This window comes from Monodelphis domestica, chromosome 6 (genome assembly GCF_027887165.1).
Source record: "Monodelphis domestica isolate mMonDom1 chromosome 6, mMonDom1.pri, whole genome shotgun sequence".
Lineage (NCBI taxonomy): Eukaryota > Metazoa > Chordata > Mammalia > Didelphimorphia > Didelphidae > Monodelphis > Monodelphis domestica.
The window spans coordinates 51219737-51238786 of record NC_077232.1 but is presented as its reverse complement, the minus strand read 5'-3'; the positions used below and the strand labels follow the sequence as shown (position 1 = coordinate 51238786).

At 36.9% G+C, this 19050-nt stretch overlaps 1 protein-coding gene across 2 annotated transcripts in view; it reads left to right on the top strand.

Moving 5' to 3' along the window:
• Positions 1-3084: 3084 nt before the first annotated feature.
• ANO3 (anoctamin 3) overlaps positions 3085-19050 on the top strand; it is a 616473-nt gene continuing 600507 nt past the window's right edge. For both annotated transcript variants that reach the window (XM_007497186.3, XM_007497185.3), the window contains exon 1: positions 3085-3569. In XM_007497186.3, coding sequence (XP_007497248.1) covers positions 3425-3569 — 145 coding nt within the window. In that variant the 5' untranslated portion in view covers positions 3085-3424. The remainder of the gene's footprint in view (positions 3570-19050) is intronic.

Sequence of the window (19050 nt, the reverse complement as noted above, 5' to 3'; positions counted from 1 at the left end):
TATAGAATAACATAAGTATAATCTATATCATATTACCTTCCCTTTTAGGAAGTGAAGAAGGATGGAAAGAGAGAAAATATGGATTAAAAAATATCAGGAAATCAAGATTAAAGTTATATTGACATGTAATCTGGAAAATATTTATTATTAAAAAGAACACACACTACTACTGAATGGGGAATTGGGGAATAACAGAGATATTCCAAGCAAGATATGAACACCTGCCTCTCTTGAAGGCAATAAGGAGAAACATGTGTGGATGTCTAAGGAGCAATTTGCCATGTTGTCTTCTACTTTCTCTTCCCTGTGCTTTCCAGATGAAAAATAACTTGTCCAATCAAACTGTCAGGTAATTAACAGTTGGAACAAGGCCACCTTACTTTCTCTTGTCAAAGACTCAGTCGGTCTGTCTTCAGGAGCCTCAGGTGGCTCGGTGGGCTGGCTTAAAAAGCACCCCTTGGTTTGTTATAATTTGCTGCTCCCCCAGGTGTGTGGTGACAATCATCTCCTTTCAGAGCCTTTTGCCCTAGATACAGGCACTAGGAATAGAATAGGAATAAAATCAGCATTCTCTCCTTTCTCAATGACTAGGTCTAAGGACAAGTTAAAGGCATACTTTCTCATAAAAAAAAATTCTAATAAAAAATAAAATACAGTAAAATGTGTCATTTCCCATAGAGGGCACTGCTCTTGACCCTAATAATTCAGGACCTAAATAGTTTGGCAAAAGCTGAAGAGTCATTTCCTATCTCTTAGATATTTACCAGGAGAAATAAGACAGTGTTGTAATGGAAGGGGTGATTTTACTGTTAAGAAAAAGTATAAACTCTACCTCTCTCTAATAATGACTGTATATGAATGACCTTGGGTAAGTCACTTACTTGGTAATCTGATTCTTTCCTTGGGACCTTGGTGTCTGCTATGTGAGATTTTGCCAATTTTTTTAAGCCCTTATCTTGTGTCTTACAATCAATAATGTATATTGGTTGTTGAATCTGATTTTCCTCTCTTACAGTTCCAAGGAAGAAGAGCAGTAAGACAAGGGTTAAGTGACTTGCCAGGGTCATACAACTGGGAAGTTTCTGAGTACAGATTTGAACCCAGAACCTCCTGTCTCTTGTCCTGGCTCTCAATCCACTGAGCCAGCCAGCCAGCTGCTCCCAGATTTTGTCCATCATAATAAGACCCAGGCCTATAAATCACTTCTGGGCCAGGAACAAGCCCTGCTACTGGTACTGACTCATATCCTCCTCTCTACACTTTCTGGCTTTCCTTTCTACATTATCTTTTCCTATGCCTCTTTGAATGTAAACAGCTAAAGGGCAGGGAAGGTGTGCATTGCTGACTTGTAGATATATTCACATTGCTTAGCACAGAGTGCAGCACACAGGATTTTACTGACTAAATACATTTTTTGTCATTCTCATTCTTTGCCTCCAGGTATAAAAATGTAAATTTTAGAAAAGGAACTATACTCCATGGTTAGAAAATTTCCTCACTAGAAATTATGTACCTTCACCAGTGAAATCCCTTTTCTTCTAAAATCACAGATCTTATCCTAAGATTCTGAAAGCAAATTAATATAATAATAAAATGATAATAATGAACAATTATTGTATTTTACATTATCTAGTTGATAATAATGAAAATAATAATAATTTAAAAAATAACAAAACATAGATCATCAATTAGATAGTATGCTCTCCTCAAGCTCCAGCCTTTATTAAGAGACAGTTTTGGGGGGCAGCTGGGTGGCTCAGTGGATGGAGAGCCAGGACAAGAGACTGGAAGTCCTGGGTTTAAATCTGGCCTCAGATACTTCCTTGCTATTTTACACTGGGCAAATCATTTAACTCAAGTTGCCTATCCCTTAAGTGATCTTCTGCCTTTGAATCAATATACTGTATTAATCCCAAGATGGAAGGTAAAGGTTTAAAAAAATAAAAAAAAGATATGGTTTGGTATAATAGTGTGCTAAACCTGGAGACTGAAAGATCTATGGTCAAAACTCACCCTTGATATTCATCAGCTTTGTGATCCTGAGCAAGCCACTAAAGCCATCTGAACCTCAGTTTTCCTTGCCTATAAAATGGTGATAATAATAGTTCATATTTATGTAGCATTTAAGATTTGGCAATCATAGGAGTCAGGAAAACCTGCCTCTTCTGCCTGGGAGCAAGTCGCTTAATCTCTTTATGTCTCCAAACAATTCCCTAGGACAGTGATGGTAAACCAACCACTGGACCAAGTGCCATGTCACTCCCCACCACTACCCTACACAGCAGAGGGAGAAAGCACTCTCATTGGGCTGCTGGGCAGATATAGTGGATAGAATCCCTCTGCATTTCTAGTTATGAATTCTAGGGATGGGGAATGGGGAGGTGGGGAGGAGGGTGGTCGAGTGCCAACAGAGAGGGCTCTGTGTACCATCTTTGGCACCCATGCCATAGGTTCCCCATCACTGCCCTAGAACCATAAAGTGAATAGCAAATGCTCATTTGCATTAGCAGAGGTATTTATCTCTATACCAATTAGATTGTAGGTCTATGTTTTCCTTCTAGCCTCCACTTACCCACCACTCATCCCCAAGAAAGAAAGAAAGCTTTGCAAAGGCCAATTAATATATCTTATTTATTCCTTGACCACAACTCTGGGAGAATTCAATAAAATACTTTATGTAAAACATTCAAAGTTTTACAAACAATATAAGATATCAAGCTTTTTTTTTTTTTTAAAGATACTGCTTATGTTGAAGAAATCCAGTGACCTATGTACTTTAGAGATGCTTGATTGTTCCAGGATGCATTCCAGAAAATGACTTTGGTAGTGATGTGGTTACTGTATTCTTGCTCCAAACTCCAGGATTTGCATGGCTCTGAGGGTTGTGACCCAGAACTTGTAACGTTGGCATAGATCCCGTTACAAAAACTAGTTCACTTTCTGATGAACTGTGGGATGGAATGCATTCCCTGGCATTGCTTACCCCCATCCAGCTGATCCACTGTATACAGAAAAGTGAATGAGATTAGAGCTACTCTTCCCAAAGTTATTAAGAGCCTGCTCTCTGCAGAGTCCCCTATGCCTCTGCTTAGCCTAATGAATTCCCACAAGAGTCCTAGGCAAAAGCTGCCCTTCCACACAGAGGCAGCCAGCAGCTGTAAATCATAAAGGAAACACCCAAGATCCTCTAAAGTCTGGTAGAGGAGTTAAGAGTTGAGAAACATGAATGCATGCCTCCTACTTCTTGGAAAAACAGAGAGCCTTGCAGGTTTGATTTTGTCTTTCCTCAAGTGGATAAGGAACTGCTCAACCCCCCCTAGGATGCCTGAACACATTGCGGCTCTGAAGACTGTGGCTTTGGTCTTCCTGACTCTCTCAACCTGGTCTTAGACTTAGTTTCCCTCATTCCCTCTGACATTTTCTGATGTTGGCTGGGGAAGTTGAGCTGGGTCATCCTTCTCCTGAGAGCTTTCAACAGGAGCTCACCTCCCACCAATGTGTCAGCTTTGCTGAACTGCTTGTTGATTGCAGCCAACTGGAAAGCCAGCTGTCCACCTCTGTGTCCACTGGTAAGCTTTCACTGATGACCCTCTCTCTCTCTCTCTCCAGGACCTCCTTCCTGCCTTGCTTACCTATCTGATGATTCAGTCCTGAGTGTGGGGAAAATGCTTTAGAGCAGTCTAATTTGTGGTGTTAAAGCAGATTACAAATTTTGTTTATTAGCTGTTTATTTTCCCTCAAGTTTACAAATAACTCTGCAAAAGAAAAAAAATATTACTAGAGCAGAAGTTTGGTATGTTTGTGCCTGTGTGTTAGTGATTTGCTAGGAAAGTAACCTCCCAGGGAGCAGTAACACCTTAAAAGGGTGCTCTGGACAAATCTGAGCCAGGAACATTTTTTCAAGGGGCTGGGGAATAATTTAAGACAGCCCGTGATCCCTACCACTATGGATTGCAGAGACAATTATCTTGATATCTTTCATTCAACTGATTTACTTTAGGGTCTCTTACTATGAAGCCAAAACATTAAAATAAATAAAAGCTTTGCGGTGTTCTTAGTCTAAGGTTGTCTTGGAGGTGGGGTTATTTCATTTCTTCAATTAAATTAGATGTTACCTTTTCAGATGAAATGAACACTCTGAAAATGCAAATTAAATTTCATTGATTAGCTGAAGACAGTAGGGGTGAAGTTTTCAGAAATCAGCCAAAGCTTTGCTTTCCTTTTGTAATTCCTATGAATTCTTATATTTTAAGACACAAAGATAAAAAGAATGTTGTGTTTCTCATTCATGAAGAAATTTAGGAGTTTTATTTGCAACTAGGGATCCGTCTGATGAATAATTACGTGATTTGTTAGAATGGCCAGGATTTAGGCTTTGAGGAAAAATCCAGCTGAACTAAATTGATAAAATTGCCTGTCTACCTGGAGGAAAGTTTTAATTCCATTGAAAAGATAGTTCTGCTTATCAGAATCACTTGGTTATTGTTTAAATGTCTTCCGATGGCAAAGCCATTGTTGCTCTGAATGGTACCAAGAGTTGGATCATACCTGATTGAAAAAGACATGGAAAAAATTATACCTTTTAGCCAGCTCCTAGTCTATTATTTCCCAAGAATTTTTTTGGTGTGTGGCAACAACTATCCATTAATTAATGTTAAATATCCTCCCCATATGAATTGTGGGTAGTGTATTTTGATATATGTGATAACTTAATCTTGTGTAATGTGCACATTATACCTTGTTTACTCTAAAAAGTTAATAAATATCTACATATAATCTGAGGTACTCATGTGGACCAGGTGTGGGGGAATGAGGGATGACTGATCTGGTTCAAAATCTCCATTTTCATCCCCAAAGGGAACTCTGGGTGAAAAATCTTTCTCCAAATTTGAATCACCAAAGTATCTATAACTTTTTAGTTTAGAATAATTTCCCTGGGTCTCTGAGACATTAAGTGATTTGGTCAAGTTTCCATAATTAGAGTGTGTCAGAGATGGTACTTAAATTCAGGTCTTCTTTACTCTGACTCAAGCATTTATTACCATGCCAACCTATCTTTTTATGTATGATTTCCCCAAAATTAGTGATTTTTTTTTAGATTTAGACTCTCAGTACAGAATGACTACAATATAGTTTGTTCTGAAATCAACTTAAAAATAAATTGAATCTCTTTTTGAGAGTATTTCTTTTACTTTATCAATTTTGAATTTACCTTAAAGGGAAAGGAGTGGTGGGGTGGGGAGAAAAGGGAACTGGCATTTCTTCACTTACTTTTATGAATCACTCTTTGTTCTAATTGCTTTTGTTGATTTTATCTCATTTGAGTGAATGATGATACTAACTCCATTTTTATAATTGAGAAAACTGAGGCAGAGAAATTTAAGTGACTCATCCATGAGCATATAGTAAAAATTAGGATGAATTTGAAATCAGATCTTTTTTGACTCCAAGCCCAGAGTTCCATCCAATGTATCACTTATAAATTATTGTCTCAGACTGAATGCAAAGCACTGTATTACTTCAGAAATAGAAATAATGAAAGACAAGAGCTCTGTACCAATTGGATTTTGTTTACACTAGAGATATGGAACTGAAAATTTGTGTTACTGACTCTACTTTTACCCCTTTCACAATGAATCTCTTTCAGTGAAGTTCAAACTATACAATTCAAATTTGTTACTCAAAGGAGATCCTCTTTACCAAATGAGCTCACAGTCTTTCTCTCTGCCCTATATCATGGGCTCCTGTTAGGAGATTTCACTTATATTGATACTCTCTCAAATAGCATACCTTCCCATTTCTTTGCTCTTCTGTATTTCCGTGACCACCTCCACCTGTACTATAATTCACTTATACACTGTTTAAAAAAATAAAAATGAGGGAAAAGGATGTACCATGAAAGGAGGAGGATTGTACCCTGAGGTATAGAGAGGGGGAAAGAGAGGAGAACTCCCTTCTCAAAAGCGGGATTCAGGGGAGACATCAGACCCTCCATTACTCAAGTCCCAAAAGGTCTTCCCTTGATCCATTCACTCACACTGAGCTTGGGGAACAGATGACTTTAATGTTAACTAAATCAGGTAATAAAAAATGGAATAATGGGCAGGGGAGTATGGGAAAGGAAAGTGGGAAAAGGGGGTGCCTGTCTATATATAAACCCTTTTCCTCCCTCCTCAAGCTTGGGGGGAACTCAGGTCTTGGCAGCCTGAACCTGCCTAGAGTAAGTCAGGTTTACTCACCCCTGGGCAACAGGAGTTGAGGTAAAGTCTGCTCAGTTTCTCTTTAAAAAGTCCCTTCAATGGGGAAGTGTTGGGGGATAAGATTTCTAGTCACCATCAAGAAAAATGGGTAACCCTCAGGAGAAAGTCTTTATCCACCTTCTCTCTTTGATGTCTCAAGATGGAGAGACCCTCACTGCTCTCCTGCCAGAGTCTTCTCCCCACAGGAAATTCACTCCTGGGGCCCCACCCCCATCAAGGTGATCAATTTAATATACTCTTGAGTCATGCACTTTTTCTTTAATGATAGCCTCTATCACAAATCCTCCATTTCCTGTTATTTGCATGTTGCCACCTTGGCCCATGCTGGTTACTTATCTTCTATGTCTATTCTAATCTATCTATGCTACTTATTGTTTACATCTAACCTCCCCCTCCCAAAATAACAAATTTTATCCTAATCTGTCTGTTTGCTAATCTATGTTCCTATTTTATGATAAGACTGAGTTGTGGGAAGAGGGTTAGGATTATGTGCCAACAAAATTTTTACAATATAACAATTTCTTAATACAAAAGTCATTCCTATTTCAATCAATATAAAATTTAAATCTTAAGTAAAATTGAACTATACTATGCCTTATATAATGATAATTATATAATGTAACAATTCATAACATTTATAGGTATATATATATATATATTAATTTATATCTAATGAAATCTGATTTATTCTGTCCCTATGTTACCTCTCTAGTTATAATACTCACTTTTCCACCCTAAAAAACTACTCTGTTCCTTTCTATTAACGGTTAGTATTTTAACTCTCCTTTCTATCTATATCAGTGGATTAGATCATTATTATGCTATATATATGTATATATATATATATACATTTATATGTATATATATGTCTGCTATTTTTACACATTTACATATTTCACATGTTATTTAAATACATATATACATATATATCTTCTGGTACTAGAGATCTCTTTACAAATATACAATTCATGAGTTCTCCTTATTTACAGCACAGCCCCTAATGTCAATGTGAAATTTGTTCATGTTCTAGTTATGTTGTGGTGGATGTATATTTATTCCAATGTATATGTGGATGTACTTCCCTATATCTGAAGTTAATGCGATTGGCGATTAATCTTATGTGACCCATTTTCCTGAAGTTCATTTCCCATAATGTCTTTGATTCAAAGTTCTTTACACTTGTCCTTGTATCTTCCATCATTTGGTATTGCTTGAAGATAGTTACAGGTCTGGGGTGCCTTCTCCTTTACAGGATACATACTTGCCTGTCGTCTCACCTTGAAAGATGATCTCAGGTATCCAGAACTACAGGATCATGTGTGTGTGTAAGATTAACATGTGCGTGCATATAAGAGTGAATATTTTGATACATGTGAGTGAAACTTTATATAGGATGTTTGTGCCATCCTCATGAGTGCAAGAGAGATTTTTTTTTTTTTTTATGTAATGAATGTAGGTAACTTTCTTAAAGTGTGCTTGTAAGGGAGATTATTCTATTCCTGTGTGGTTAATTGTATTAGTTAATAATATTTTAATCTAGCCTTGAAATTGAAATTCATATATAGGTTTAATAATTCTAAGGAATTCTAAATCCACCCAAATGAACTCCTAGGTTCTGTAAGGAACAGCTTCTCCTGTTTTTCACAGCCTACACTAAACCTCCCTGATCTAAGTAACCTAAATGTATACTATCTGTCTTGGGCATTATTCTATTTCGGTTTCACTGTCTCTTTTCAGTGTCACTATTTCTTCTTGTGTGATTTTGTTGGATTCATGGGCTTTATCTTTATTTATCAAGGGTTATTCTTGGGGCGTCTGTATTTGAAGGAATTCTTGGGATCCCATTAAGTTGTCTTTCTTTGTGTTATCATGGGCATAGTGATGTTTAACGTGAAATGAGTGAAGCCAAAAATCTTTTCCTACTACTTTGATCGATATAGGAGTGGTGGGAGCTATATCATATGGACCAATCCATCTGGGCTGTGTGGTTTTATCTTTGGCAAAAATTTTTACATATACTTTATCCCCTGGTCTTATGTTATGTAATGAGAAATGTAGTGGGACTCTTTGCACTAGTAGTCCAGCCTTCTCAGTTCTTCCAGTCTATTTTTGTATAGCCATGACCCTAATATCACTCTCAAGGATTCCACTTCCATGCTCATGAACTCTGACATTCCAGTATCTGATGTTTTTTTTCTTTGTTCACTCTGAATTACTGGCCCTTACTTTGCTTTTTATCCTCACTAAAACCTACAATCCTGACATTCCACAGTTCTTCCTCATGCCATCACTCTTGAAGTGGGCATACTCTCTTTCCTTCTCTCTCCTGACCCTTTGGTGAATCAGTTCAACTCAACTCTTATCAAATGCCTTATTTTCTTGTCCATCATATTTTCCTAAATTGCAGCCTTGAATTACCTCAAAATAAATTCATATCCATTTCCCTTGTATTCACTTGTTGAATGGAGGAGCAACACCCCACAAAAGCCATGCTTACTTAGTCCTTTACAAATTTATGTTATATTATGTCAACTCAGCCCTCACTTTCCTAAACGATTCACTATCCCAGCAACCAAAGTGGCTATTCTAATGTTTTTTTTTTTTTATTCCTCTGAAAACTTCCCAAGGCAACTTCTCATTCTACCTTATCAGCCAAGTACCAGATATCATATTTCATTTTAAAATGGAAGCCTTGCCTCCTCCTCATCTCCCATGAATCATATCCCTTCTGTTACAGTATTTTCTTTCACCTCTGTCTCAAAGGAAGTGATCACCTTTCCCTTTGCCTAGGCAAATCCTTCTACTCAGTCAGATTCTATTCTACGTTCTTCAGTAAATTGCTCCTACAACCTATAGTCCTTCTATTATCTTTTATCTATGCCTATTCTCTGGCTCCTTTCTTGTTACCAACAAACCTAGCTTCTAAGCCTCATCCTAAAAAATAAAATAATCCTTTACTTGATCATACTATCCCAATTAGTTACTCTCCAATTAGTTGCATCTCCTCTTATTCCTATCTAGACTTCACCTTTCAACTGAAACTACTCTTTGCAAAATTGCCAATGACATCTTAATTTCCAAAATCTAATTATCTTTTCTAAAGCCTCATCCTTCTTCTTTTTTTTTTAAATCCTTACCTTGATTTTAGAATCAAGATTGTATATTGGTTCCAAGGCAGAAGAGTGGTTAGAGCTAGGCAATGGGGGTTAAGTGACTTGTTCAGGGTCATGCAGCCAGGAAGTGACTGAAGCCATATTTGAACCTCACTTCTCAAGGCCTGGCTCTCAATCCACTGAGCTACCCAGCTGCTCCCTGCCTCATCCTTTTAAATTTCTCTTTACCCTTTGACACTATCACATTCTCTTAAATTCTTGAAATCAGAACATGCCCAGTGATCATGAGTGTCCACCATCGTTTTTTCCCTAGTACCTCTTCTCTTTCCCTAGAGCTTAGTGAAAAACCTGCCACATGCATGTAATTAATCAATGATTATTGATTGTTTTACTTGACTATCTTGCTTAAAGTCAAACAAGTAGAAAATAAAAGATCTGAGAACCAAACCCAGGTACTATGACTTTAAAGGAGGTTTCCCTAGTCAATCCACAGTGACAACTTAGGTATATAATAAATATAAGAAAGTAATTATAAGAAAATAAGGTAATCTCCTTAGCCTACAAGTTAAGACTTTTCTCAGTAGGATTCCTACATATCTTCAGTGTTCAATTTCATACTATTTTATTTTTATTTTTTTATTTTTTTAATTTAATTAATTTAGTTAATTTAGAACAGTATTGGTTAAAAGAATATTATTTCCCTCCCTGCCCTCCCCTCACTCTTCCCATAGCTGATGCACCATTTCACTGGGTATTACATGTGTCCTTGATCAAAACCTATTTCCATGTTGTTGGTGTTTGCACTAGGGTGATCATTTAGAATCCACATCCCCAATCATATCCCCCTGGACCCGTATAATCAAGCAGTTGGTTTTCTTCAGTGTTTTTACTCCCACAGTGTTTCCTCTGAATGGGGATAGTGTTCTTTCTTGTAAATCCCTCAGAGTTGTTCATGGTCATTGCATTGCCACTAATGGAGAAGACCATTACATTTGATTGTGTCACAGTGTGTTTGTCTCTGTGTACAATGTTCTCCTGGTTCTGCTCCTTTCGCTCTGCATGAATTCCTGAGGTCATTCCAGGTCACATAGAATTCCTCCAGTTCATTATTCCTTTAAGCACAATTAGTATTCTATCACCAACATATACCACAATTTGTTCAGCCATTCCCCAATTGAAGGGCATCCCCTCATTTTCCAATTTTTTGCCACCACAAAGAGTGCATCTATGAATATTCTGGTACAAGTCTTTTTCCTTATTATCTCTTTGGGGTACAAGCCCAGCAGTGCTATGGCTGGATCAAAGGGCAGACAGTCTTTTATCGCCCTTTGGGCATAGTTCCAAATTGCCCTCCAGAATGATTGGATCAGTTCACAGCTCCACCAGCAGTGAATTAGTATCCCTACTTTGCCACATCCCCTCCAGCATTCATTACTTTCCATAGCTGTCATGTTAGCCAGTCTGCTTGGTGTGAGGAGATACCTCAGAGTTGTTTTGATTTGCATCTATCTGATTATAAGAGATGTAGAGCACTTTTTTTTTTTAGATTTTATGCTATTAACAGTACACAGTGAATAGAGTAATGGACTTGGAGCAAGTAATTCCCAAGTTCATAGTCTCATTTACTCATGGCTGTGTTAAGCTGGAAAAGTCATTTAATCTTATTCTTTTTCAGTTTCATTATCTGTAGAATGGGGCTAATTAGAGCACCTAACTCCTAAGGCTACTGTGAAGCTAAAATGAGAGTCTAATTGCAAAATATTTTATAAATCATAAAAGTCTTTATTCTTTCTCTCTCAGTATGTATGTATATGTATTATATATATTTATATATATGTGTGTGTATGTATAGAGATAGTTATGTAGAGATATAGATGGGTTTAAATATACATAGGTAGATCTATAAATGTTAACTATTATTAATATGAGTGTGAGTATTCTTAATTTCCTTCATAAATTCTACATTACAGGTATATGTACTGTACTACTTATTGGCTATTTCCCAAACATCTCTAACTTTTTTGCATTTATAACCTTGTTTCTAGTACTTAGAATACACTACATCTCTACCTCTATTTCTCAGGAGACTATCTATACTTCAAGGCTCAATTTAGATACCACCTTCTTAGGGAAGCCCTCCTTGATTAACAATTCCTCTCTAACTTCAAGCTGTTCATTCTCTCTACTTCAGTTTTCCTTGTATAATTCTTATTTGTGTCTTTACCCTATATTCTTGATATAACATAATCTCCTTTGATGGAAGAAGCTATTTTGTTTTGATCTTTATCCCATGTCTGTTCTTGACCTTTTTTTTAAACCCTTACCTTCTGTCTTGGAATCAATACTTTGTATTGGTTCCAAGGCAGAAGAGCATAAGGACTAGGCAATGGGGGTCAAGTGACTTGCCCAGGGTCACACAGCTAGTAAGTATCTGAGGTCAAATTTGAACCTAGGACCTCCTTTCTCTAGGCCTGACTTTCAATTCACTGAGCTACCCAGCTGCCTCCTCTTGACCTTTTTAATGCCAGTATTCTACTGATAATATGTTATTCCTCTGAAACATAGAATGTAAGAGCTTCTGAAAAAATGAAAATGAAAAAGAAAAGAAATTAAAATGAATGTTACTATAGATGAAGCACTTAAAGGAGTGATATAGATTCCCTGATTATTTGAATTTAATATTTTATGGCACATTTAATTAAACTGAAGCATTTTAATCTCTTTAAATATATCACATAAAAATCAGTGAAGTCCATCACAGATGTGTACAAGTTGCCACAGATTTCAAATGGCAGACTTTGAAGAAAATCAGGAGGGGAAAATGGGTGTCATCAGAGAAATGCATAATAGTAAAATAAGATAAGTATTGAAAAAGGTAGAAGGCAGGTACATCGCCTAATTAATAAGCTTGTACTTTCACAGGGTTAGGGGAAAGTAAGACAACTAGCATCCATAGAGAGTCACAACTAAATTTAGAGAAGCACATACAGGAGGATAGCCAGATACATAGGGATTGTGATCTGTTACTGTGAAGGGGAGAAAATATCCCCATCAAGGATATCATTCATTTTTGAATATTCAAATAGATCTATGATTTCATCTTTCCCACCTACATTGAAGGTCACAATCCATTCATAAGAAGAGCAGAATCTATTCACATCTGACTATTTTGTGCACCTCTTGTTCATGTCTTCTAATTTTTCGCAAAGGATTCATTTGAGATATTTTTTCACTGATTATTCTGTTTAGTTGACAAGTATTGAGCCAGTCAACAGATATTTATTGTGACTCCTATAAGTCAGACATGGTGCTGGAGATCAAAAGAAAAGCAAATTACAGTATCTACTCTCAAAGAGCTCATGTCTAATAAAGTGATAGCATGAAGTCAATTCTGTACTAATAAAGTATAGACAGGAAAAACCAACAGAAGGAACCTGTATTAGGTGTTGATTATAAAAGGGCTCTTTATTCCCATTTACTCCAAAGATATTTGAATCACTTAGAATTCAGGGGGATCAGGAAAAAATGTAGGTTATGTAGATTGAAAACTGAATTTCATCCCTGACTTTTTGATCCTCCTTTATCTTTTGATCTATTTTTTCTTTGTAGGGCATTGTTTTTTCTCTTTTACTTTATTTGTCTCATTTTCAAGCTGGTCAGTTCTGGATTTTATGACACTATTTTCTTGTTTTAGTTCATGTGCCTCTGTTTCTAGACAATATATTTTACTTTTTCAGTTTTTTCCCAATTTTATTCAGCATCTCAATTGTTTTTTTTGAATTGTGTTTTGAGTACTTCCAAAGCCTGAGTCCAATTCACTGGAGTAACAGAGTTTTTGCATGGTGTTCCTTGGTCCTCCTCTATTCCATTTGTTCTTTGTTCATTAACTGAATAGAAGCTGTAGATTTTAATTACTTTTTATGTTATTTACTCACATGTTTTCCTTCTTTCCCCTTCCTTATTGACTATATTCTTGCTCCTCTGTTTATTTGCTGAATCCGTGGGTTTGGGCTTTTCTGCCCTGACAGGGCTTCTTCTCTGCTCTGCTCATTAATAGAATTAGACTGATGTAGCTGACCTGTTGTATCCATGTTCCCTGAAGAGAGATCTTCCCCAGCTTCCTTCAGCAGTGACGGAAGGTGCAAGTGAAGGTGTAGGGGCTGAGGGTAGTTACTCTCAGTCCTACTCTCTACTCCATCCTGCCAGTTTTCTCCTTGCCAGCTGCCTGGTCAGAGCCCTGAACTTCCTGTGGTGGTACCAAGGTACTCCATCTCAATTTCAGCCTTCATGTGGGATCCTCTCATTGCAGTAGGGGTGTTAGATCTTTCCCTTATGTCTGAGAATTCTACTTTATTTGCATACCATTCAGATTGGATCAAGTAGAAGAGACCTGGAAATCTGTCTTATTGTTGACTCTGACTTTCTATTTTGTATACTTGCTCTTCTGGTTGTACACTAACTCTGTGAGGTTGAGCTTTTCTGCCCTCTGGAGGCTTCTTGTACTACTGATAAACTGGATTGAACCAACTGAGCTGATGCGCTAAGTTTAATGTGCCCTAAGGCCAAAACCTCCAGAGACAGAGGCCCAAGATGGAGGGATGGGACTGAAGGTTGTGACCAGTATGCCTTCTTCTCTGCTTCTCTCCTCCAGCTGCCCCCTTGCCAGCTATGGTCAGAGCCTTGAGGTTTGCATAGTTGTAGTAGCAAGGTACTCTGTCCTGGTTGGAGCCTTTGCCCTGAGATGCCACTGACTGCCCAAGTCTCAGCTCAGCAGGTAGGAGAAGGGCCTTGGGAGCATCCTTCTTTCTTTTCCTTAAACCCAAGAATTCAACCTTCTCTGAATACCTCTTAAGCTGAATCGAGCAGCTGTGTCTTTTTGTTGAATTTGTTTCTTGTCACTCTTGAAGTGCTTTGTTTTTGATTGGTGTGGAAGGGGTTTTACAGAGAAATCTACTTTTGCTGCTTCTAAGCCACCATCTTGACTCTGCCCCAGATGATGTAGATTGAGCAGATCATAGACTTTAAAATAGAATTCCAATTAAATAAGGGTAAGTAGGAGGTGGAGATGAGAAAGGAAAGCATTCAATCCTCAGGGGAAATGTCAGTGAAAATCCCCACAGTCAAAGATTGAATGGATGAAAAAGAATGAGAAGTCAAGGATGACAATGGGTTGAAAACCTTTTAGAAGTTAGTGTACAAGTCAGTTGTAATAATTTTAGTATTTTGTATTTATCCAAACAATCAATATACATTTATTAAGCAATTACTAGGTAGTAAGAACTATAGTTGGGGATATACTTTTTATTTTAGAGGGATATATATTTTAAAATTAAACAATCCTTTTTAAGGCACTAATGCTTAGCTATTCTAATTATTATTACTTTAAAAATGTTTTTACATTAACATAAAAAGAGGTATAGGTATAAAAGCATATTTTAATTGTTTAATAAGATAATGTTGAGTACGCAAGAATAGACAACAGCAAAAAATGTGCAAAAGAAAATTATTGTATATCTATAAGCTTCTACTATTAAAATGGATTTATCCATCTCCAAAGATGCTCTAATTGACTATAAAAATGGATAAAATCACACTGGTCCTTTTTTTCATCATCCTGCCACTCTTTAGACATTTTCAAATAATTATATGAACTGCACGATCCCTATTTGCATCTCAATTTCATGGCTATTGCTATTTGTGTCTCAATTTTGTTATCAATAACATGAAAAACTTGGATTTGATGAACTCAAAGGGCATCATCCATGTTTAACATTCTGAGACTGTATTATAAAGACTCGATGTTTCCAGTTGCTGGGATTTGAAATTTTGATATTGGGAAGGATAACTTGCCACCACCTCCTAACCAAAGGAAAAAACAAATAATTGTTTAAGCAAGTAAAGTCTATGTAAACCAGGTAGTTATTTTGGGTAGGGAAGAGAGAAGTAAAAAAACAAACAAACAAACCAATCTGTTATCATGAAGACTATGAATTCCAACAATGAATTTGTTAATTGAAACTTCCTTTGATCTTTGTGTAAAAGTGCTAAAACTTTATTTCAGCTTAATATCCTCTTGTACTTTTAATTGTGAACAAATGCATAAGGAGCTCCTACCCTCTGTTCTGGTTATAAAAGGTCTCTTTATTCCCATTCACTCCAGAAATATTTGAATCTCTATTTTGTAGAAGAAACTTAAAGGAGATTTAAGTGATGGCATAGTATTTGCCCTCAACAAACTGAAAACTTATAATTCTATAAAAACAGGAAAGTAATAAAATAGAAAACTGGCCTCAAAACTAGGAAGACCTGAGTTCTGATTCTGATTTTGACATTTATTACCTGTTTGACCCTAGATGATTCATAATATCTCAGGGTTTTAGGTAATTCTCTCAGACTCTAAGTGACAAAGAAAGAGCTCTCACAAGGGAGTTCCCCAAACCAATTCAATCTTTGGTCCTATTTCTGTCCCTAATAAAATAGATAGAAGCAACTGCCTTAAACAAATCATTATTTCCCTCTTTTCAGGTACATGTGTTATGATATCTTTTATGTAGACATTCTAAGTCTGGTCTCTTTTCCCTTAACCAAAAGGATAAGAAGAATCTGCAAGACTTTACATTATTTCCTCACATTAGTCTATTTCACTATAGAAGCTAGCACACTGCCTTAAAGACACATAGTAGGTATTCAACCAAATTTTGGTTCCATTAAGTGTGTAAAAGCATGGGGAGGAAAAGAGACCTAGAGTTCTTAATGGATTGTATATTCAAGGAGTTGCATCTGTCTTATACAGCCCCAAACAAAAGAAACAAATTCTAATGCCACATTCCACCCTTTCTACCTATACAGTCTATCATCCTATGTGAGTGGTGTCCTTGTTAACAGAAGAAGTTTTCTTGCATATTTAAAATAAAGGTTCTTCTGCAAACCTGGCTGATCTGATTTCAGATAAAAGTCTGGGAGGCTGTATGTAAACTATGAATCTTATTGGTCTCACAGTTTCCAGACAGTACCAAAAGTGATCAATATTCCAAAATATTTTTAGCTATGCTTTGGTCCCAGGCAGCTTTCTTAAAGTTCTTCCTTTCCCTGCTGAGAATGTTTTTCAAGATTTAAAACAATGGCACTTGTGTTTGAAGTCGGTAAACATCTGCCACACTGGGATAAAAACATGTCAGTCAGAGGTGCACAGATTCAGTTTAATTGATTCAGTATGGCTTTTGGAAACAGGCAGCAGACTGTAGGGGAGGTGGGACACCTGGGTTTCAGTCTCTCTTTTGTTTTACCTAGTTGTGCAGTGTGAAGTTTGACACCAATCTTTTGTTCTTTCCTTATCTGTAAATTTAGGATTTCAAAAGTTTGCTCCACTTATCTTAGAAGTGAGTTACTATTAAATTTTTAGAGCCTCTGACTCTGAAAGAACTTCTGAAGTCACCTGGTCAAAAATGAACTGTCAAGAATATTCACTTGAACAAGACTCCCCCCACAACATCCTGCACAAGTCTTCAATCAACCTTTGTTTGAAGAGCCTCCCTACCGCAAGGTTGAATCATCTGCCTTGGTGTAAAGAACCTCTTTTGGACATCCTAGAATTTAGAATTCCTAAATTGTTAGGATTTATTTTTTCTTGTTCTCTTACCTCATTCTATACAGTCTAAATTTCTCTCTTCAAAACTTTCACCTATTGGTCACTTCAATTCCCTGAGATGGTAAGTGAAGTCATGGGGCAGTAATAAACTGATTGTGCCACTCTTTGCTTAAACAACAGCAGTATAGATTTGATTATGGTCCCAGAATTGGGAGGAGGGGCAAGAGGAAGGGCAAATGGCAAAATGATTGCAGAGGTATACAGTATATGATGAGGTTAGAAGAAGATAATTAGATGCCATGGTTCTTGCCAGCTACTCACCACTCTATGGGAAGAAACTAGAGTTATACAAATGGAGAATCTTGTACTATGCCACCTAGCAGTCCTACATATGCCTGTAGAATTAGATGATTAAAGAAGCAACTTTTTTACCTTTAGATTTTAGAGTAGTTTCCTAAGATTAGGATGAGATATATTTAGGAATAGCCAAGGATCTAATCTTTTAAAAGGCTTTGTCTAGGGAACCTCAGGATCTGCTATTCAGCTGAAGCAATTGGACTCATCCAATATTTATTCATGGTTTTCACTGATGGTATGCAATATTAATGCCAGTGTGAATTGTAAAAACTGTTTAATTCTGTTTCTCCACCATTCAGCAAACTGTCTGAATAAAATTTGCTATTGAGAGGAACTGAGATCAGTATAATTGCTAGTGGTGAAGAAGAAGCTGGGCTCTTATCTAGGATGGCTGACACTAAGAATCTGAAGCTTCTGTAAACTGATGCACAACCTCTACAGAAATTCTTACCCTGAGAGGGAGCATATCAGAGGAGTACCATGTCATACACAGAACCCTATAGAACCCAAGTCCCTCTGTTCCCAAGAGGAAGATTAACTGAGAGACTATATGAAACATGAGTCCTATGAGATTCAGATCTCTCTTTCCACAAGAGAAGGAATATACAAGCGATAAAATATCTTTGAAATCAAAATAATCCACATGAGCAAATTAGCCTCATGCCAAGAAGTCCATAGTTTAGCCAATCAATGGCAGCATATATAATTCTAGCTAAGAAGAGGTATGTAAAAGGACTGGAAGGAGGCTCATCCACAGAGGGATCTAGGTATGGTATGGGCAAGAGGTCATGCATCACTAGGTACAATGGGGAAACAAGGATTCTTTGGTACAAATTTTGGGGTGCAACAACATCTTGTTAGTGTTAAGTGAGTATAAAGTTATCAATTTCTCAGGCTTTTGGGTTTTTTAAAAGTGTACAAAGTTTAACACAGCCTTTGCCTGTCAAAGTTTAATAATAAACAATTCCAAAATGACTCAAGCTAACAGAGATAGAGAATGTGTAACCCAGACTGTTTTTGGAAAATGCAAAGTTGCTTAATGATCTCACCCCAGAGATGATGAGAATTGGCTGGTGGGGTGATCTATTGGCTGGTGGGACCCAAGTCGAGTCTAATATCTCAGGACTGTGAGAGCTTGTTTCTATGGTTACTTTATCCAGGCTGTTTAAATCATACTTTGAAAGACAAAAAATGTCTTCAAGTCACTCTAGGTCCCAAGTAAATAGAGTTCATCTCATACATCTTCATCAACTATGTAGTAGGGCAACTGGAACATAGCAAGACACTTAGTATATTCATATACATACTTCCTTCAAGAATATTTTAAAGACCATTTCTTCCAAATTCTGCCTCAATTATTTTTGCTTGCTATCTCCCTTTCCTGAAATTTTCTACTCCCTCAACTCCCTCCTGACTTCCTTTAAGTCTCAACTAAAATCGTGCCATCTTCAAAAAGCTTTTTCCCAGTCTTCCTTAATTTTAGGATTAATTGCCTACCCTATAAAATGACCCCTCTATTTGTTTTGAATGTGTCATGTTTGTACAGAATTTTTTGCATATCTTGTCACAACCCTCCCCACCCATTAGTCTCTGAACTCCTTAAGAATAGAACTTGTTTTATTTTGATATCATTGTTGTTGTTGTTGTTGTTGTTTTTTGCTTTGTTTATCTCTAGTAGATAGGTAGTTCCTTGCACAGAGGAGAAGAATAATAATTTATTTTCCTTTGCTTT